The sequence below is a fragment of the Hyla sarda genome, chromosome 8 (assembly GCF_029499605.1).
Source record: "Hyla sarda isolate aHylSar1 chromosome 8, aHylSar1.hap1, whole genome shotgun sequence".
NCBI lineage: Eukaryota > Metazoa > Chordata > Amphibia > Anura > Hylidae > Hyla > Hyla sarda.
Window position 1 is genome coordinate 175,750,226 of NC_079196.1, and position 23,111 is coordinate 175,773,336.

The window sequence follows — 23,111 nt, forward strand, 5'->3', positions numbered from 1 at the left end:
AGATATTCAAGCTGTCCTGCAGGCTCAGGGAGCATCGGTGTCAGTGCAAACTATCAGTCGACATTTAAATGAAATGAAACTCTATGGCAGGAGACCCAGGAGGACCCCACTGCTGACACAAAGACATAAGAAAGCAAGACTACATTTTGCCAAAATGAACTTGAATAATAGAGTAATTTAGGTGCACTACTGTGGTAGATGTATACAGTGACATTGGCTATCCCTCAACACTGATGTTAAAATTGAGACATTAGCCAGTATATCCTTGTATGAAGGACACACCAGAGCCCGCACACCAACGCCAAGGTTTCTCAAGTGGCACGGGACCTAACGCTAACCTACCTGTGCGTGATGAGCAAAACCAGGGGCCAGTGGGCAATTACGGCAGCATTAGGCCGACTCACAGCCTCCTCCCAGGAACCCTCCAGCGTGACTGAGCACACATACAATGGGAGATGGGAGGTAGACTATAAGCCCCACCCAAGTTGGCTGATATAGTTGCTGGCCTCACAGGTGAACCTCAATGCTGCCTAGAATATGTTCAAGGTGCATAACATATGGAGTTTACACACCTCCAAGTATAAAATTTAAACAACATCAACATCTACCACAGTAGTGCACCTAAATTCCTGTATTATTCTAATTGTTACACATCCACACCGTCTATCTGGTGGCACTTTTAGTCTGCTGCAGGCATCACCCCATTGTATGAATTTTTATACTGGAGATTGCCCCTTGCAACAGGCCACAAGGGCAGGATCTGCTCCCCCAGCATAAATGCACAACTGCATTTGGGGTTGAGCACCTCCAGCCATTTGAGACCACGTCTTTGTTGTTCTTTAACTTTTATACTCGGAGGTGTGTAAACTCCGTATGTAATGCACCTTGAACATTTTCTAGGCAGCATTAAGGTTCACCTGTGAGGCCATGCACCTATATCAGCCAACTTGGGTGGGGCTTATAGTCTGCCTTCCTCCTCCAATTGTATGTGTGCTCAGCCACACTGGAGGGTTCCTGGGAGGAGGCTGTGAGTCGGCCTAATGCTGCCGTAATTGCCCACTGGCCCCTGGTTTTGCTTATCACACGCAGGTAGGTTAGTGTTAGGTCCCGTGCCACTTGAGAAACCTTGGCGTTGGTGTGTGGGCTCAGGTATGTCCTTCATACAAGGATATACTGGCTAATGTCTCAATTTTAGCATCAGTGTTGAGGGTTAGCCAATGTAGTGCACCTAAATTCCTGTATTATTCTAATTGTTACACATCCACACCGTCTATTTGGTGTAGGATCCTATTGTGGCACTTGTAGTCTGCTGCAGGCATCCCCCCCATTGTATGCATTTTTATGCTGGAGATTGCCCCTAGCAACAGGCCACAAGGGCAGGATCTGCTCCCCCAGTATAAATGCACAAAATGAACTTGAGTAAGGAAAAAAGTCTTGTGGACAGGTGAGACAAAGATTGAGCTTTTTGGTAAAGCACATAATTCTGCTGTTTACCAAAAACGGAATGAGGTCTACAAAGAAAAGAACACAGTACCTACAGTGAAATATGGTGGAGGTTCAATTATGTTTTGGGGTTGTATTGCTGCCTCCAGCACTGGGTGCCTTGAATGTGTACAAGGCATCATGAAATCTGAGTATTACCAACGAATTTTGGGTCGCACTGTACAGCCCTGTGTCAGAAAGCTGGGTTTGCGTCCAAGATCTTGGGTCTTCTAGCGTAACAATGACCCCAAACATACGTCATAAAGCACCCAGAAATGGATGGCAACAAAGCGCTGGAGAGTTCTCAAGTGGCAGCAATGAGTTCAGATCTAAATCCCATTGAACACCTGTGGAGAGATCTTAAAATTGCTGTTGGGAAAAGGCGCCCTCCAATAAGAGAGACCTGGAGCAGTTTGCAAAGGAAGAGTGGTCCAACATTCCGGCTGAGAGGTGTAAGAAGCTTATTGATGGTTATAGGAAGCGACTGATTTCAGTTAAGGTGCCAATAATTTTGTCCAGGCCATTTTTGGAGTTTGGTGTTTTTTTTCTCCCTTTTTGGTTTAGTTCCAATACACACAAAGGGAATAAACATGTTACTGCAATCCTTTTCTGTGAGAAATAGTAAATTTTCTTGAAAAATTTCAGGGGTGCCAACATTTACGGCATTGACTGTAAGTAGGTAAATGTTTCTGGATACATGAGATACATGAGACTAAATAGTGATCACGGGGTAATTGACTTTTTGTCAGTTATCTCCATAAATAAATTGCATTTTAAGCTCTTTGAGTGTTTGGCTGAAAATAAATCATTAAGTAAAAAAAATGACAGGGAGAGGTATAATAATTTATGCTTTAAAAATAAATAAAAATATATAATAAAAAAAAAATAATAAAAATTGGAAGTACCACAGGGCCACTGTAGTAATTTGGCACTGTTTACCACACATGTACTGTGAAATGAAATGTGGCACCCTTTGTGCACCAAAAGTCACAGATGAGATTTGGAAATATGAACATGCACGTGGTCACACGCTTTTTTCCCAATTGTCAAGCAGGGTGCAAACAAAGCAAAATTTGAGTGTAATCTATTTCAAGATGTAGTGCAAACATCATGTGCATTGTTTTGACCAAATTTGGCACAAAGGCACTGAGAAAATGGCAATAAATACTTTGATGTCGTGCAGTGAACAATACACTGCATTCAATTGCTCAGCTAAGTGGCATGATTATATGTTCAGAGAAGTTGTCTCAGCAGAGAACACCTTTTAGGAGCAAAGACAGCACTCAGCTGACAGGTCTTGAGCCCCTCAGAAAACACAAAGGTAAACAGGAGGCAGACAATCCCCTTGCAAGGAAATTATATGAATAACATCCTATCTAATACATTGCCAGGACAAATCTGAAGGATCCAGTGTCTGTACCACACTGCTACACGGTAGTTACAAGATGTCAAAAAAATAATTGGAGGGACTCTTTAAAGGGGTTCTCCGCTTTGGACCAATCTGCCTTGCTATGAAGCAAATCTAGAATCTTTGCATATAAGGAAATGACAAAGTGTTCTCCTGCTGCAACAACCATCATTCAGCTGATATCTGTGAAGAAACCTGTTAGGAAGGGTTTAATATCCCTACAGCTCCCCCACAGGGGAAATAAAGCATTCTGGGGCAGATTCATCAAAACCTGTACTGAGGAAAAGTTGCGCAGTTGCCCATAACAACCAATCAGATTGCTTCTTTCATTTTGAAAAGGCCTCTGAAAAATAAAAGAAGAAATCTGATTGGTTGATATGGTCATCTGGTCACCTTTTTCCCTGCAGAGATCTTGATGAATCTCCCCCTCTGGTCCTATGTCTGCTACCCTTTGATGTAAGTACTGTCCTATTCACAAACAGGAATTCTTTGGCAGAATGCGCTGTAAGATTGAACATGTTAAATCTTCCACTGAAATTCAGATCTGCCTAAGAAGCTCCGTCATGGAAATTCTGACATGTCACATGAGCACTGCAAAACCCATTAAAATCAATGGACCCTCTGTAGTGTGAACATGGCCTTGGAGTGTAACCGTGCTGATACAAGTGGCATGTTACTTGTTTTTTTGCACTGTTCCCTGTCCATTGAAATCAGTGGGTGCAGGGTTTTCTAAAGTGACACTGCAAGGTTTTTAACAGGGAAATAGACGGAGTTTCTGTCCAGTGCTGCTGAATAACAGCTGCCTCACCCTTATCCAGCAGCTATCATACAGATGGTTCGGCAGAGCAGTGAGTGTAAGTACAGTGGGGATCAAAAGTTTGGGCACCCCAGGTAAAGATGTTGTATTAATGTGCATAAAGAAGAATAAGGGGGGGGGGGCTAAAAATATACTTTTAACTGCTGTGCATTAAAAACCACCACAAAGAAAATAATAATACGTGATTCCCAAGTTAAGGTAACTACATTTAGCCACACCTCACATCCAATGATGTGATATGAACCTGCTAGTATATATGTTGCAAGGCTCACACAGCAATTTTGCTATCACATAAAGTATCATAGGTGTCCAAAACACCCCATCCTTACTGACAAAATGCTAATATGAAATAATCAGAAAAGTTCCCAAAAGTAAACCCTTCAGTATGTAGTAATCACTTCACTGCAAAAGCTATACACACTCTCCCGGGGACAGACAGTGTGTATTGCAGTGCATGCTATAAATTGGGACAATGGGGGAGATTTATCAAAACCTGTGCAGAGGAAAACTTGCCCAGTTGCCCATAGCAACCAATCAGATCGCTTCTTTAATTTTTATGAAGGCCTGTGAAAAATAAAAGAAGCGATCTGATTGGTTGTTATAGGCAACTGGGCAAGTTTTCCTCTGCACAGGTTTTGATATATCTCCCCCTATATGATTTACAATGCTGAAGATTGGAGTTCAGCAGATTTACAGCTAATGGGAACTGCTTCTTTAAAGGGGTACTCCGGTGGAAAACGTTTTTCTTTTTTTTAAATCAACTGGTGCCAGAAAGTTAAACCGATTAGTAAATGACTTCTATTAAGAAATCTTGATCCTTCCAGTACTTATCAGCTGCTGAATACTACAGAGGAAATTATTTTCTTTTTGGAACACAGAGCTCTCTGCTGACATCTCTGTCCATTTTAGGAACTGTCCAGAGCAGCATATGTTTTCTATGGGGATTTTCTTCTACTCTGGACAGTTCTTAAAATGGACAGAGGTGTCAGCAGAGAGCACTGTGATCATGATGTCAGCAGAGAGCTCTGTGTTCCAAAAAGAAAAGAGTTTCCTCTGTAGTATTCAGCAGCTAATAAGTACTGGGAGGATTAAGATTTTTTTAATAGAAGTAATTTACAAATCTGTTTAACTTTCTGGAATCAGTTGATTTAAAAAATAAATAAATAATTCTGCAGGAGTACCCCCGCAGAAAAGTGTAAAAAAAATAAGTTGAAAAATGTAAAAATAAAAAGTAAAAAAAAGTGAAAAATCCCCTCCCCCAATAAAAATGAAAATTGTCAGTTTTTCCCATTTTACCCCCCAAAAAGCGTAATTTTTTTTAAAATAAACATATTTGGTATCGCCGCCTGCGTAAATGTCCGAACTATCAAAATATAATGTTAATTATCCCGTACGGTGAATGGCGTAAACATAAAAAATGAAATAAGTCAAAAAATGCTGCTTTTTTTGTTACCTTTTATTATTTTTGGGTTTGCCGTACATTTTATGGTAAAATGAGAGGTTTCATTACAAAGTACAATTGGACATGCAAAAAACAAGCCCTTATATGGGTCTGTAGATGTAAATATAAAGGAGGTAAAGATTTTAGAAGGCAAGGAGGAAAAAACGAAAACACAAAAATAAAATTTGCCTTGTCCTTAAGGTTAAAATGGGCTTGGTCCTTAAGGGGTTAATATTGATATAACCTCTTAGGTTTGAGTTATTTTGTAGTAAAATGATGTTGTCAGCATTAATTGAATAGTGGTTTCTGTACAGCTTGGACCACCATGATCCACAACACAGGGGGTTGTTGGATTTGTTCGCTATGTTTGAGGATACATGTGCACATTCTTTTCATATTGGAGAGAATGTAAGAGTGCAAGCAGATGGCAATCTGTCTGATTGTCTGCAGATTATAATACACTATGGTAGAAAAAGCAATCTATATAGGGTTTACAGTCATCTCCAATACTTCCAACACAAATACTGAGAACATCCGGATTGACTGGTGGTCTGACCATACGAAATCTGCCAAAGGAGTTATGTCTTCTCTGGACAGCGAAAAGCTTGACACATTGATGTATATAGAAGAAAGGGGGCCATATAGCAAAGGTCGAAATCTGCCTCCTTATGGTTTCTGTTTTTGCCTCTCTCAGTATAGAAAGGTCAGGTGTTTCTTTCCCTTGCTTACTATAACCCTTATTATAATAGCCCATTTCTTTATTTGCCGACAATGCACTTATCTGGGGAGTATAGTCCTGCACAATTTCAGTAGCAAAAGGAATGGGACTAACCAAAGCTTGGCCTCATCTGTCCAAGGGCCCCATAGCTGTGGTAAATGGCTACTATACTTGCACCAATTTGGCCTGACACATGTACATTTACACTTGAGACTAGCCCACTGCACTCTTGGAAATGTAGTACCCTACCCTTCTGGCTCACCCCTAAAACAGAAGTGCTACAGCAGTACTAGATATTTGGCCATTAAAGAAAAGAAAAAGAACAAAAGGTATTGGCCTCACTACATTTAAATTACAAAACAAAGTTTTTACAGCTGTTAAGGCATTTTTCAAGTCCCAGAAAACCCCTTTTAAAATGTGTTGATTAAATCTAATATTTGGTATTTTTCATAATAATTTTCTGTGATTTATGGAATTGTTGATTATTCTGTCTTGCAATGGTTTTACTTCTCAGCATTTGTAGAGAAGTCTAGGATTTGTGTCTTGGCTCTAAATCTGTCAGGCATGCCAGACATGTGCGCTGTGCCTACTATCTGCCACCTCATTCTGTGCTGTGCTCCGGTATGGCTCCTTTATAGGAATTTTTGGTCTGCCAGCATACACATTTGTGCACACAAGTACTGCATTGAGAATAATATTATTTTTAATAACTTAAAACAGCAGAACTTACGCCTGGATGGAATCCATGCCGAAATGGTTTGCGTATTAAAATTAAAGCAAATATTTTCACTTTTATATTTCAAACTGTTTTGATTCGTGTCTTCATTCTGGGCACCTTTTTATTATAATTTTTTTTATTTCTTACATATTTAATATCGATCATGCACATCAATAAAAATCTAATAAAATCCTTTTTGGCTCACGTTTCCATTAAAAAAACATCTATATTATGTTTAATTCGTTCATTTCTAAGTCTGGTGTTCCTTTTTACAAGTTACATTTTCAGTGCCATAGTAATGGGTTTGGTTGAGGTGTAACCACAGATCCATAGCAAGCTTTGTCAGACATTAGGAATTCCTGTCATTCAGACTAGTCGCTGGCAGGTGACCAGAAAGGCGGCTCTGACTGCTCACTTTAGCAGGAAATCGTTACTTAGTTAGGAGGCTTTTAGGTGAAGTCCCTCGATGTAGATGTGAGATGACGAACTATGCATGGAATGTAGAAAGTCTAAGCAGTATTTGAGATTGCCAATCCTGGTCCACAGTTTTAGAGATTACCTGTTGTATAAAGGCCTGGCATACACAGAGACCAATGGCAATGTCATTACATAGAAACGCCTAAACATCCAAAATAGTCTCAATCCAAAAAAAAAACTTGGAAACACTAGGTTTCAAGCTTCCATTGACTGTAAAAAAGTGACATGTGACTTCTGCTTGAAGTCAATGGAAGTTTGAAAAAAAGCGTGCCTGTACTTTAAATCATCTGGTAAAAGCATGGTTTTTAGAGCAGTGGAAAATACCCTTATGGTGTGTTGGAAATAAATGTTTGCATCCATATGTTAACTAATGTGATGCAATAACTAAAAGGCACAACCCTGTACAAGATTACATGAGTTATATTGTATAGCCACTTGTTATACGTGAGTTTGTTATTATAACACTGACCGAAGTATTGCGGTGTGTTACACCATCGTCGCATACCATAGTGGGACTATAACTATTGTTTAAAAAAATATTACATTGAAAAGTGGTCTTCTCAATAAAAAATGGCCACTAAGCCAAATGAATGGCAGACTAAAAATCTGTCAAACACAATATGGTCTGGATAAGGGGTAGTCTCCTTAAAGAGGTGATGTTTTGGAGATAAATATAAAATCTTAATAACATTTTTTAGGATAACAATAATAAATTGAATTTCCCTTACGACATTCTTTATTAAAAGAAAAAAAAAAGAAAACTGCACATAATTTGTATAACTGCATCTGTAATTACTCAATTAACCTGTTAACGACCATGGACGTCTATACTCGTCCATGTGCCATTAACTGGGCATGGCGCGGGTTCCCGACTCAAGCCGATTCCTGTAGCTGGGGGCCAGCGTTAATAGCAAACATGCGGCTATTAACCCTTTAGACCGCCACTGTCAAAGCTGACAACGGCATCTAAAGTTGCCTTTATCCCATTCCTGGTGGACCAGTGGGGTCGATCTCCCCCCGGAGCGTGATCGAGGGGTGGGGAAGGGGATATCCACTGCTAAGGTAGCCTGAGGGCAGGACCAGGCTTTATCAATCGAGCGCAGAGCATACAGATCAATGTGGTTTTATGGAACCACATTGATCTGTATGAGGAATCGAATGATTCCTCCTAAAAGTCCCCTAAGTGGACTAAAAGTGTAAAAAAAAATATATAAAAAAAGTTAAAAAACACACACATTAACCCCTTCCTTATTAAAAGTTTAAATCACCCCCCTTTTCCCAAATTCCATATAAAAAAACATATAATCATAATAAAATTAAATGTATGTGGTATTGCCGCGTGCGTAAATGTCTAAACTATAAAAATATATTGTTGATAAAACCGCACGGTCATTGGCGTACGCGAAAAAAAATTCCAAAGTCCAAAATAGCGTATTTTTGGTCACTTTTTATACCATAAAAAAATTAATAAAAAGCAATTCAAAAGTGCCATCAAAACAAAAATGGTACTGATAAAAATCTCAGATCACGGTGCAAAATGTGAGCCCTCATACCGCCCCGTATGCAAAAATTAAAAAAGTTATGAGGATTAGAAGAGGACTATTTTAAATGTATTAATTTTCGTGCATGTAGTTATGATTTTTTCCAGAAGTATGACAAAAACAAACCTATATAAGTAGGGTATCATTTTAATTGTATGGACCTACAGAATAAAGATAAGGTGTCATTTTTACTGAAAAATGTCCTGCGTATATATTTTGTTAAATTAATTCCACCTCATGGAAAAATAAAGCGATACCAAGAAGACATCCATAAAAAAAGACGCTATACAGCTCCGTCATTGGAAAAATATAGGGTGTCTTGAAATGTAGTTTGCCAAAAAGTGTGTATGGTATAAAAGTAGAAAAAACACAGTTAATGTATTTGTAGCAACCCACAGTATAATGTTGTATCATTTTATGCCATAAAAACAAACCCTTAAATCAACTGGTGCCAGAAAGTTAAACAGATTTGTAAATTACTTTTATTACTAAATTACTTCTATTTAAAAATTTTAATCCTTCCAATAATTATCAACTGCTGTATGCTCCACAGGAAGTTCTTTTCTTTTTGAATTTCTTTTCTGTCTGAGCACAGTGTTCTCTGCTTTCACCTCTGTTTACTGTCCAGAGCAGGAGAGGTTTGCTATGGGGATTTGTTCCTGCTCTGGACAGTTCCTGGACAGAGGTGTCAGCAGAGAGCACTGTGGTCAGACAGAAAAGAAATTCAAAAAGAAAAGAACTTCCTTTGGAGCATGCAGCATACAGAAGTACTGGAAGGATTAAGATTTTTAAATGGAAGTAATTTATAAATCTGTATAACTTTCTGGCATCAGTTGAAAATTCCATTGGAGTACCCCTTTAAGAACAATGGTGGAAACTGCTTAGCTCTGCTAAAGGAAAAAAAATCGGTATACAAATAAATAAACGGTATACAATACATCATATGCACCCTTGAAAGGGGACACAAAAAAACACACAACTTGTCTGCAAAAAAAGTCCTCCTACTGCTGCTTCAATAAAGTTATTTAAAGTGTTGGGATGAACAATTAGTAAAAAAAAAAAAATTGTCCTTAAGGCCCAAACTAGTTCTTAATGGGTTAGTTATGCAATGTGTGAACTTTATTCACAGAGGATTGCACAAACCCTTCAGGTCTAAATCTTATTTATAGAAAACGTTGACACTTAAAAATGGATTAGTGACTCTGATGTTACCTCCTGCATGCCATCACTGGGCACCCATTGTAGCAGAAGCAGTCTTGGCAGCGGCAGCAGTCTTGGCCTGTCACTCACCCGTCCCTGAATGCCCCTGTTGTGTAATCCTGATTTATACTGTCACAACGGTTCAGGAATGTGGACATGTGTTAAACCATTTGAGCACAAGACCCTGCTCCTTGGAGCAGCCACTTCACGTGTACCTTATGTTAAGCAGGAAACGAATGAGCGTTATGGAAAATACAGCGAGTTCTTCTAATGCTGGATACAGACGTAATTGAAGGAGCTTAGGTTTCTTTTTGTTAAGGCTTTATGCCATATAGAGGTATACTTGTTATTAGAAACTTTAGCATGACTTATTAACAATTTTGTTATCTCTACAAGATATGGTGTACTGGGTGTGTACTTTGGTTACCTACCAAACACTTGACTTCCTGTTGAGTGACCACTCTTAGTACATGTTCAAAAGATGTCACAAAGAAGTTTATCTGCTACACAAGCCCACAGAGGGTATGTTCACACAAGGGATTTTTCATACAGATTTTACTGTGTATAAGACATGAATATGCCTGTCCCATTGATTTCAGGGGGAATCGGCATTGTAATTCACTGTTGTACATTGTGAACTGCTATTCACACTAATGTCACAACTTGACACAAAACAAATGCACAAGCGGATTAGCATTAAAGGGGTACTCCGTCCCTATCTAAAGGATCTCCATGCTTAACCCGGCGTTCATTTAGAGAGTCCCACGCAGCGCCGGAGGCTTGTGACGTCATGGTCACGCTCTGCTGGGCTTCACGCCCCCTCCGATAGACTTGCATTGAGGGGGCATGGCCATGATGTCACGAGTGGGGCGTGACCATGACGTCACAAGCCTCCGCCCTGCTTCGCCAGTCATCCGTCACGGAGCAAAGTTCGCTCCGTGCGCTGGATTGCGGGGGTCCCCAACGGTGGGCCCCCCGCGATCAGACGTCTTATCTCCTATCCTTTGGATAGGGGATAAGATGTCTAGAGGTGGAATTCCCCTTTAATAAATGGGCTAATATGCATGTCCATGACTAAGTTTATATGTTGTGAACATATAGAGTTGAGGTACAACAGAAGCACAGGTAGATGGAGGATGAGAGGTGGGAGTGTATCAGATCATAACATAATGTAAAAAACACACTGTGGACTATGCATGGAAAATATAGGTAAAATATAAAGTGCAACTCTGGTCATAAGGTGCACACTGGTAACAGTGGCCAATGGTGCTGTGCAAATACACATAAGAGTAAACAATGTTGTATAAATGCAGGCCACTATGGGAGGGACAATGGCTACTCCCCTGGACCGCTACTTACATCATATACAATTTATACAAATAAACCAAAGTATAAGCATAATAAACATATGGTAAAGAACCTGGACATGCACTCCACAAACCACCTCTTACCTGACCCCGAATGCGTTTTCGCAATCCTGCTTTGTCAAGGGGCTGTGGACTGTGCATAGTCCACGGTGTATTTTTTTACATTAGGTTATGATCTGATAGACTCCCACCTCTCATCCTCCATCTACCTGTGCTTCTGTTGTACCTCAACTCTGTGTTTTTTTTTATTTTTTTATATCATGTTTTTGTAATTAATAAAGTATTTGCATTCTTTCATAATAACTTTATTATGGTCGTTTGTGTTGGTGTTGATGTATCTAGATAGACCATAGTAGATCAGGCTCTCAGATAGCCAATATTGTTTGGGTAACATGTTGTGAACATACCCATACAGTAATGACACCCGATCCCTAAAGGGTAACTGCTTCTAATCTACACAGTGTTTTAGAATGTTCATTTTGTCTTACAGGGATGATTTCAATATCCTGGTACTTCAAGCATTTGTTGAACTCCATGAGTTTGCAGATTTGAACCTTGTCCAGGCGTTAAGGTCAGTGCTGAGATCTCTGTATAGTACGATATAAAAAATGATGGTCATATGTTGCCTACAAATCCCTGACATCAGTGGTGGGCACAGACAGCAAGGGGCCTTTGTGTCAGAGCAGTATATGGGTCCCTTGGTGTGGGATTGCCCATTCATGGGTCTGCCGGTTCAGTTGTAGTCCCTTATGAATGGGAGCCATTACTACAGTGATTTCTTTACGATCTAATTGTCTTTCTAATTGGCCAAATGTTATGTCCTCCCCTGGTCTAGAAGGTGATTTTAGATAGATACAACTCTCTCTCCCTGTCATAGAGTGATCCTGTTCCTTACAGTGTTCAGTCATATAGACATTTTGTGCCCAAGCTGAGTCAAGTTCTTCCATCAGTTGCTGCTTGTTTGTTATGGATCTTTGTTCATTTTAAGCTTTAGATCTGTCCATAATTTCTCTATTGGATTTATGTCCAGGCTGTTTACCATATGTAGCTGAAAAGCTGATTCAGAAGTGACAGCAAATATGGCTACACCTCCAGTTGTCATTTTTGCAAATATGGCCACCATAATACTTTTAAAAGTCTTGCTGGAGCAGGTCTGGTCTGTCAGAGAATAAAAGGGACCCTGAGGAAGAGACAGGTAGTTTACGGCATCTTCTGTCTTTTCTTTTACAGCTTGACGAGTACTTAATGAGCACTATGTAGTGAATAGGAGCATTGCTGCTTCCCATATTAGATCCAGTGGTCACCTGATCATTGGTCACCCCACAGCATGGCAGAGATGCTGAGTCTTTGCAAAGACATATGAACTTTGCCAGTAATCTACCTCAGGGGACTGTTTTTTCCCCTGTAACATTTGGTTGCAGTAGTTACAATGCAAGGCTGCATAATGAAGTAAAAATATACATACATTTATATATAAACTTTGAATGTCCTCTAGAGGATAAAGAAGGATACATTAATATCAATATATTGTTTTATTTTTTATTGCAGACAGTTTTTGTGGAGCTTCAGGCTACCAGGGGAAGCCCAGAAGATAGACAGAATGATGGAAGCATTTGCATCACGATACTGTCTGTGTAACCCTGGAGTGTTCCAGTCCACAGGTTAGTAAAGACAAAGAGATATGTGATGTCAGGTATGTCACACAGCCACCTAGCGCAGTAAAGCCAAGTTCACACCCCCATTTAGTATTGTCCAGGGAAGCTTCTTTTGCTCAGTCCATTAAAAGTAAGGAAGTTTTTTTTTTTTTTTCTGCTTAATTTCCTCCAAGTCAGTGGGATCCATTGTGCAAAGGATCAGTTCGTCTCAGTTATGTGGCACCGAATGGATCCTGTGACGGAGCTCCCTTGGATGGAGCTCTACTGTGGTGTGAACTTACAGGGTTACTCTGCCCCTAGACATCTTATCCCCTATCCAAAGGATAGGGGATAAGATGTCTAATCGCGTGTGTCTCGCTGCTGGGACCGCCACGATCTCTTCATTTAGAAAGCTGGGTGCAGGCGGCAGGGGTTGTGACCTCACAGTCACGCCCCTCATGATGTCACATGGTGGGGATGTTTATGGTGAGGATCCAACTGCTGTGATAGATGCAAATATGTAGATAGCTATTGGCCCTTTAGTGTAGCCCAATGAAAAAAAAAACTTCAAATGAGCATGTTAATCGCCCACTTTAGATCTTGCATATGTAATGTCTTCATGTCATAGGACATACAATGCACAGCTTTATTAGTTGCAGTAAGGTTTTACTCATGGACACCATTAGTAACTTTCATCTGTTGCCTACTTTTAGATACCTGCTATGTCCTGTCTTTTGCTATCATTATGCTAAACACAAGTTTGCATAACCCTAATGTTAGGGATAAACCATCCGTAGAGCGGTTTATATCTATGAATCGTGGAATCAATGAAGGTGGCGATCTTCCAGAGGAATTGCTAAGGGTAAGTCTTTTATTTAAAGCAGTTTTTGTTTTCATATTTGTGTTACTTAGTGGTGCTACATTTTATATACAGAAAACCCACATGGTCACTGCAGTTTCAAACAACTTCCCTCCATTTGATAGCCTATGTAAGCCGTAACATATTTCTTAATCACTTTGTTTACCAAAACTGACTTCTTACCCCCAAAAACAGCCGTAAACTCTTGGCCACTGGGTGTTTTACTTCTGTTGATCACTGCCCGTTATTAGTCTCAGTCTGTCTCTAGTGTACTGTGTAAACCAACAGCCCAGCACAGTGCCAGCCCTCTGTCATGTCAAGGCATTGTAAATAGGAATCTGTGCTGTGATAAGCCAGAGAAGGAAGGGAAAGAAAGCTTGTGTGTACTACTGCCAAACAACTCATATCTGGTCCTGCCCCCTGAATTGGAGAGAGTGAGATATAGCTGTGTACCATTGAAGGGACTCTTATGTGCTCAAGGACAGCAGTGAGAGCACTGTAATCACCTAGTAACCACTCTAGAGGGGCTAATGTAACAATGCAGGCTTTTGGGGTGTAAGGGGAAACTAAAATAACCAGAAGTAGTTTAGGTTCACAGTTATACATAACTCCTTTGAAAGGCTGATTTTCTTTTTTCTCTTTGCATAGTGGACCTTCTTACTAGGCCGCAAAAAAGCCTATAGTGGTTGAACAAGGCTGCAATAACTTGTCCCTTTATAGCCATTTCTTTCTGCATTCTACAGTATGATGTTTATGGAACTTCTGGAGTTTTTTTGTGGTAAAGTCTGCTATAGATGTCATTTTTCAACATATTTGTGAAACTAGAGTTATAAGCCACAGACGAAATACTAGACTGTGCAAAAATCCAGAATAAAAACACTGATTAATTTGGCAGTGTAAACATAGGAGTTATGTATCCTTGTAGTACCAGTAGATCTGTGGCTCAATACAGTCTTAAAAATTTACTGAAGTCTCCTCAGACCTTCTGCACTGGAATCTTCAGTCTAATGTCTTTACCGTAAGCACACTAAAGCAAATGTTACAGTTACCCAGTTATTCCACCAGCGTGGCTTCTGTTCTCAGGAGACCGAGGGGGTCATCAGTGTGACCACTACTACTCAACAATAGGATCCATGTATGTACAGTATCTCACATAAGTGTGCACACCTCCCACATTTTTGTAAATATTTTATTATATATATTTTACAATATAAAGTAGTGAGTGCACAGCTTGTATAACACTGTTTTAATGTTGTGTCCCCTCAAAATACCTCAACACACAGCTATTAATGTCTAAATCATGGCAACAAAAGTGAGCACACGTCTAAGTGAAAATTTCCCAATCGGGTCCAATTAGCCGTTATCGCCCTCATACTCTCTAATACTCTCTAATACTGGTCACTGGAGGTTCAACATGGCACCTTATGGCAAAGAACTCTCTGAAAAGCTGAGAAAAGAACTATTGCTCTACATAAAGATGGCCTAGGATATAGAAAGATTGCCAAGACCCTTAACCCCTTAACAAAATTGGACGTAAATGTACGTCATGGTGCGGTGGTTCTTAGTGCACATGACTGCAAGTACCATACCAGTGCTTGTATCATGCACGGTAGGTCCTGGCTGCTGTGTTAGCTCCCATCATCCATAAATCAGCGATCGCGCCTATGTCCGCCATTAACCCCGCAGATGCCGTGATCAATACAGTCCAGTATGGGGGCCGGAGATCGAGCAGACCAGAGCAGAAGAGAAGATCACTGATAATGCTGATCAGTGCGTTGCCCTATGCATAGCACTGAACAGTATTAACAATCAAGTGATTGCAATAAATAGTAAAAAAAAAAAAAAAATCCAAAATTGCTGCTCTTTTCTCACATCATATTCCAAAAAAACTTTAAAAAAAATGTATTAAAAGTTTTATATACAATAAAACTGGTGTCAATAAAAAGTACAGATCACAGCGCAAAAAATTAGCCCTCATACTGCCGCTTAAACGGAAAAATGAAAAAGTTATAGGTCGTCAAAACAGAGGGATTTTAAATATACTAATTTGGTTAAAAAGTTTGAGATTTTTTTTAAAGCCGTACAATAATAGAAAAGTATGTAATCATGGGTATCATTTTAATCGTATTGACCCACAGAATAAAGAAAATGTCATTTTTCATGTAAATTGTATAGCGTGAAGACGAAACCTTCCAGAAAATTTTTTTGGGTTGCACCATACATTTTATGGTAAAATGAGTGATGTCATTACAAAGGACAACTGGTTGCGCAAACAACAAGCCCTCATAATCGTCTGGATGAAAATATAAAAGAGTTATGATTTTTAGAAGGCGTGGAGAAAAAAACTAAAATGCAAGAATAAAATTGGCCTGGTCCTTAAGGTCAAAATGGGCTTGGTCCTTAAGGGGTTAAACTGTGCTGTAGCAAGGTGGGCAAGACCACACAGCAGTTTCACAGGACAGGTTCCACTCAGAACAGGCCCCCCATGGTTGACCAAATAAGTTGAGTGCTGCCACCATTGCTGCAATGGTTGAAGGGGTGTAAGGTCAGCCTGCCAGTGCTCAGTGCATGGCTGTCATCCCAGAAGGAAACATTTTCTAAAGATGAAGCCCAAGAAAGCCTGCAAATTATTTGCTGAAGACAAGCAGAGTAAGGACATAGATTACTGGAACCATGTTCCAGTCAGACCAAGATAAACTTATTTGCTTCAGATGGTGTCAAGCGTGTGTGGTGGCAGCCAGGTGAGGAGCACAAAGACAGATGTGTCTTGCTTAAGTTTAAGCATGGTGGTGGGAATGTCAATGTCTAAGCCGGCAGGAGATTTCTGCTGGCACTGGGGGGCTATAGTTCATTGTGGGAACCATGAATGCCAACATGTACTGTGACATACTGAAGCATAGCCTGAACCCCTCCCTTCAAAGACTGGGTCGTAGGGCAGTATTCCAACATAATGACCCCAAACACACCTCCTAGACAACCACTGCTTTGCTAAAGAAGCTAAGTGTAAAGGTGATGGACTGGCCAAGCATGTTTCCAGACCTAAACCATATTGAGCATCTGTGGAGCATCCTCAGACGGAAGATGGGGGAGCGCAAGGTCTCTAACATCCACCAGCTCGGTGATGTTGTCATGGACAAGTGGAGGAGTACTCCGTCACCCTGGAAGTTCTGGTGAACTCCATGCTCAAAGGCAGTGCTGGAAAATAATGGTGGCTACACAGAATATTGACAATTTGGGTCCAATTTGGACAACTCCACTTGGGGGTGTATTCACTTTTGTGGCCAAGGTTTAGACTTCTTATAGCCGAAGTAATTTTTATGTAGAGCATACAAAAAAAAAATTCACAGATTTTTACAATCTTGTTTTCCATGAGGTGCCTTGTTGAGCTTCCAGGGACCAGTATGTAAGAGCAATAGCACCAAATTCAAGACACTAAAATATATAACCTACCTGTGCTACCTGAAAAAAGTAAAAACTAATACCAGCTCAAAAAAAAAATAAAAAAAAAATATAATATATAAAAAAAATACACTGACAAAAGACATGGACATTACACCTATCCCATAAAAAACACATACCCCAGAAAAATGGCACAAGGAATGTCCATACGGTTAGAATAACAGATGACTATTAGGAACCACACTCCATTTCCAGGAGGATATATAAACAACCTCACAGTAAAAAATAAGTCACTAATCCCAAATAAATGTTATAGTGAAAAACAATTACCTGGAGTGGACATGGTATTGGGTATCGTATGGGGACCCTGCTCCCCATTCTTACCTGTGACCTTGTAACTAGGGCTGTGGAGTTGGTAGATAAATGTTCCGACTCCAACTCCCCAACTCCTAATATGTGAATGTATTTTATACATTCCTTGAAGGAAAGAAAGGCAACATACATGTCATTACCACAGGACTACTGGCTGGGAAGCGAACAGTCTACTGTATTGAACAGTTTGTGTACTGATCTGCTCCTGAAGATAGGGCAGTGGGAGGATCCAGGAAGGGGTATTTATTATAAAACATGATTTCCCTAGTAGAATCCCATAGTCAAGTTTAAAGGGGTACTCCGCCCCTAGACATCTTATCCCCTATCCAAAGGATAGGGGATAAGATGTCAGATCGCCGGGGTCCTGCTGCTGGGGACCCCTGGGATCGCCACTGCGGCACCGCGCTTTCATTACTACACAGAGAAAGTTCGCTGTGTGCGTAATGATGGGCGATACAGGGGATGGAGCAGTGTGACGTCATGGCCCCGCCCCTCGTGACATCACGGCCCGCCCCCTTAATGCAAGTCTATGGCAGGGGGCGTGACGACCCCCACTCCCCTTCATTAGACTTGTATTGAGGGGGCGGGCCGTGACATCATGAGGGGCGGAGCCGTGATGTAACGATGCTCCGGCCCCTGTATCCCCCATCATTACGCACAGAGCGAACTCGCTGTGTGCAGTAATGAGCGCGCAGTGCCGCAGCGGCGATCCCGGGGGTCCCCAGCAGCTGGACCCCAGCGATCTGACATCTTATCCCCTTTCGTAATGACGGGCGATACAGAGGCCGGAGCATCGCTACATCATGGCTCCGCCCCTCGTGATGTCTAGGGGCGAAGTACCCCTTTAAGCTAACAATCGAGTTTACAAGTTGTTATAGCCTTAGCTGAATGGCAGCAATTTTTCTAATGGTTTACAGCTTCAGTCTTGAACTATTGACCCTCCATTCCCTTCACTTATGCAAGTGTCTATAGTCCTGCAAAAAACATATTTCCTTAATCCCTTATCAGTGAGAGGCTAGGTTACCCATGGGTTCCCTGTAACAGCAGGACACAACATTAAGGAAAGTATAAGTATAAGTTGCTATGGGAGCAATAACATTGCAAAAAAAAGTGGGGAAAAAAAAGGTAATAAAGATCATTTAACCCCTTCCCTAATAAAAGTTTGAATGGCCCCCCCTTTTCCCATTTAAAAAAAAAAAAACTGTGAAAATAAAAATAAACATGTGGTACCGCCACATGCAGAAATTTCCGAATTATAAAAATATATAGTTAATTAAACTGCACGTTCAATGGCGTACGTGCAAAAAAATAGCGTATTTTTGGTCACTTTTTATATAATCAAAAAATGAATAAAAAGCGATCAAATAGTCCGATCAATACAAATATGGTACCGCTAAAAATTTTTGATCACGGCGCAAAATTTTTGCCCTCATATCGCCCCTTACGTGGAAAAATGAAAGTTATAGGGGTCAGAAGATGACAATTTTAAACGTATAAATTTTCCTGCATGTAGTTATGATTTTTTCCAGAAGTACGACAAAATCAAACCTATATAAGTAGGATATCATTTTTAATTGTATGGACCTACAGAATAAAGAGAAGGTGTCATTTTTACCGAAAAATGTACTGCGTAGAAACGGAAGCCCCCAAAAGTTACAAAATTGTGTTTATTCTTCAATTTTGTCGCACAATGATTTTTTTTTCCATTTCGCCGTAGATTTTTCGGGTAAAATGATGTCATTACAAAGTAGAATGGTTGGCGCAAAAAATAAGCCATCATATACATTTTTTTTTTTAAATCAGATATTTTTATTAATAGTTTAACCATTTTTAAACATACAACAATATTTCCCCAACAATAAACCCCCCACCCACCGTACATACAAACAATCCGTCACTTCCCTCTACAGGAGCAGGAATATACACAAGCAGTAAACTAAACTATAGGTTTCAATATACTCATATTCCAATAGGGAGACTCCCCCAATCCCAGCGCTCACGACTCCAGCATGCAGCACCCCCAGGCAATCCAACACAGCCACCAGAAGAGGAGAGAAAGAAAAGGACAGACAAGGAAGAGAGTGAAGTCACATACAGAGAGTCCCCAGACCATAAGCCAATCCCAAGATAAACACGGGCCGAGGGGTCACAAGCAATTACGGACCAGTCCTCAGGGGGTCAAAATGGTGTACCCAGGGTCCCCAAATATTATCAAATTTCCGTTCAACATTACGTTTAATATATATCCCTTTCTCCAAACGTACTATCTGCCATATTCTGTTAATAAGATCAGCTACACCCGGAGGAGCCGGTCTAATCCAGTACTGCGCAATGAGTTTCCTGGCTTGGTACAGCACACGTAAGATCCCCACCTCTCTCATGGAAGGCTCCCTATCACATCCAATAAGACCAAGTAAGCATACCTTAGGTTCTCTAAGCAGAGTAACCCCATAAACATCCCTGACAAGGCTTAACACATCAGCCCAATAAGCATCTAAAACGGGGCACTCCCACATCATGTGAAGCAAGTGAGCCTCCAGCTCCCCACACCTAGGGCAGGCAGAGTCGGACCGAACACCAACCTTATATAAGAACAGAGGGGTCTTATACACCCTATGTAGAAAGAACAGCTGTGACAGCCTGTTAGCCTCCGACAGAGACAGCGACGGGGTAAGCGACAAGACTATACACCATTCCTCGTCACTCAGCCCACCAAGGTCTCTCTCCCACTTATGTCGGACCGTCAAAGGGAACCGTTCATGGTAAAAACTCAATAGCTCACCGTACAGCCAAGAAATAACTCCAGCGGATTCCCGTTTCACAATAACCGATTCATCATATACATTTTTAGGTGCAAAATTGAAAGAATCATGATTTTTTTAAATGTAAGGATGAAAAAAACAAGTTGCAAAAACGGAAAAACCTTGCGTTAAACACTGTTTTACCGACTGTGCTCTCTGGAAGATAAAATTCTGTAGATGCTGTTGTGTCGTGTATATAAGTGCCATTGGCAGTCATGTGATTGCGCTCGTCACAGATAATCTGACTGTCCCTGATATGTAGCAGCTGTTGATGGCAAAGGCTCATACATATCCATGTTATGCCCTGTAGTCAATGGTATCCTTATTTTATTTTCTAATTCGATCTGATTTTTTCCCCCCCTCTAGAACATACTTTTTCTATTACATCCAGAGCTTATTAGCCTGGTATTGCATTCCATTCCAGTGATGTTTGATGGTTTACTTTAAAGCAGCAGTGAATGTCCTGCAGACTTTCCATCCACCTTTATATGATCACATGTCAGGACTATAACACAGATTTCTCAATAGTCTTTAATGTACAATCCCTGCAACCCATTGGTTTAAAAGTCCAGTTTATGAGAACATTATGTTGTACATATGTTTTCCAATCTGGAATCAATGCATAGTACACATTTATAAATGCCTTAACTTAAAAAAAAAAAAAAAAAAGGCACAGGTGGTATTGAGTATATGTTCCCAAGGACTAAACTACATTGGCCATATGATGGGGGCCCCATGTAGTGGCTTTCTAACTAGGTATGTGCATCATAAGTTAGCATTGGTACTTATCTTTACCCCAAATCCATTACTTTTCCTCCTCCCCTAAATTGTACATCAAATTCACTGACCCTAAATGCTGCAATGTTCTGTTGGGGAAAAAAAAACACCAGATCAGATGTGCACTATTTAAAGGGGTACTCCGCTGCTCAGTGTTTGGAACAAACTGTTCCAAACACTGGAGTCGGGAGCTTGTGACGTCATAGCCCCACCCCCTCATGAAATCACACCCCATTCCCTCAATGCAAGTCTATGGGAGGGGGCGTGACTGCTGCCACACCCCCTCCCATAGACTTGCATTGAGGGGGCGGGGCGTGACATGAGGGGGCAGGTCTATGATGTCATGAGCTCCCTGCTCCAGCATTTGGAACAGTTTGTTCCAAATGCTGAGCAGCAGAGTGCCCCTTTAAGTACGCTGTGGGCTAGTTCACCAGAGTATCTGGAATATTTTTTACTATAAAATTGTTAGGTTTGTGTGCACATTATGGCTTTATTATCTCACTATGGGGGAAAAAAAGTTGCAAGTGACTGTTGCAAAGAAAGTTACCATGTTGAATTGTGTAGGGATGGTTGCAAGGTCACTTATAATATAATTCATTGGGAAGCAGTGATATCTCACGGATGTGTCTGTGGAACCCTAGTCTAATGTGAACACTGTTTTATAAAATCCCATTCACATCCAGCTTCTGTGTTTTATTACTGCAGCAGAAAAAGAGCAAAATTAAAAAGAGTGTGTCAACATCGCCTTATAGTAAGATGAATTGAAAATTGAAATAGTATGTGAAAAACAAAATAGACCTAGTATGTTATCCCTAAGGATTTACCATCGCCTGTTCTCAATACAAAGCGCACAGCTGTGCTGTTTCCTGCTGGCGAGTAGAACTTTCTTTTGTTTCTTGCTTTAGTAACAGAGAAAATGTTACTGTTTTACATCCAAAAATAATTGTGCGTACTATACATATGTCTCTCGGATATGACACATCGTATTTCTTCTTCCAGAATTTGTATGAGAGTATTAAGAATGAGCCCTTCAAGATCCCAGAGGACGATGGGAACGACTTGACACACACGTTTTTCAACCCCGACAGAGAAGGCTGGCTCTTGAAGTTAGGTTAGTGTACTCGTAATATACATGTGGATTGATTTCCCCATTGTTGCCTCCTAGACTTTTTAGTCGAATCTTGGAAACCTATCCTAGCTCCTAACAGCTAACCCGAATACTTAATACTCCGTCTAAGCCCGAGGGAATGTCATGTGAAAGACAAAGTGGAGTCAGTATTAGGGTTTTACTACTCCAAAGTATATATGTCTGATTATACTTCATCTGCTATTATTGTATTATAATTTTTTTTTACATTGTGGAATGTTTTTACTTATTACTGCAATAATTTACTCCCGTCTAATAAAATCTATACACTAAACTCCTTACCTATTTGTAGAATAGACATAATATTGTAGACAGAGTTGTTTCAGATCTTTTAGATACATTTTATTTATTTCTTGTATGGAAATGTTTTATTGATGATTTATTTTTCATCAGTTATTGATCACTAAACTGGTTAGCCTTTAGATCAGGTAGATATGGCGTATGCTTATCTTTTTATTAATTTCAGATTAGAAATGTATTTAGAACTGTACCCTTCCCACATTCTCTCTCAGTAGAAGCTTTCTATCCATCTGGAGATTGTTCAGTTAATTGAAGCGTATTTGGAGGCAGACAGTCCATGCATTGCTAAGCTGTTCGATAATTATTTCAGCTCATTACATTCCAAGCCACAGTAGCAGAGCTCAGCAGTTTGATTTGCATCAACACAGTCCAATATCACGTACACACTCTTGAGTAGCCACCCTCCGACATGACTCCTTCCTTCTAGTGCGACATGCACGGATCCTGAGCTTCCTGCTTTAAATAAGACTGCTCACTGGGTGCTCTGAGCAGCATAACTCTTTGAAGAAAGTAGGGTCAGAAGCCCTGGGAGTTGGGAAGACCAGCTGAAGCTCTTGATAACAGTACAAAAATAGAAAGCTGAAATAAAAATCTAATTTGAGTTAAATGGGAGCCATGTGGGCATTGTGGGACCTGCCCGGAAACTTACAATA

The 23,111-nt window shown here is 40.4% G+C and overlaps 1 protein-coding gene across 1 annotated transcript in view; it reads left to right on the forward strand.

The window, feature by feature from the left end:
* CYTH3 (cytohesin 3) overlaps positions 1-23,111 on the forward strand; it is a 148,244-nt gene that overhangs the window by 88,651 nt on the left and 36,482 nt on the right. The window contains exons 6-9 of the mRNA XM_056536605.1: positions 11,660-11,740; positions 12,718-12,830; positions 13,517-13,665; positions 22,011-22,122. Of these exons, the coding sequence (XP_056392580.1) occupies positions 11,660-11,740; positions 12,718-12,830; positions 13,517-13,665; positions 22,011-22,122 (455 nt within the window). The remainder of the gene's footprint in view (positions 1-11,659; positions 11,741-12,717; positions 12,831-13,516; positions 13,666-22,010; positions 22,123-23,111) is intronic.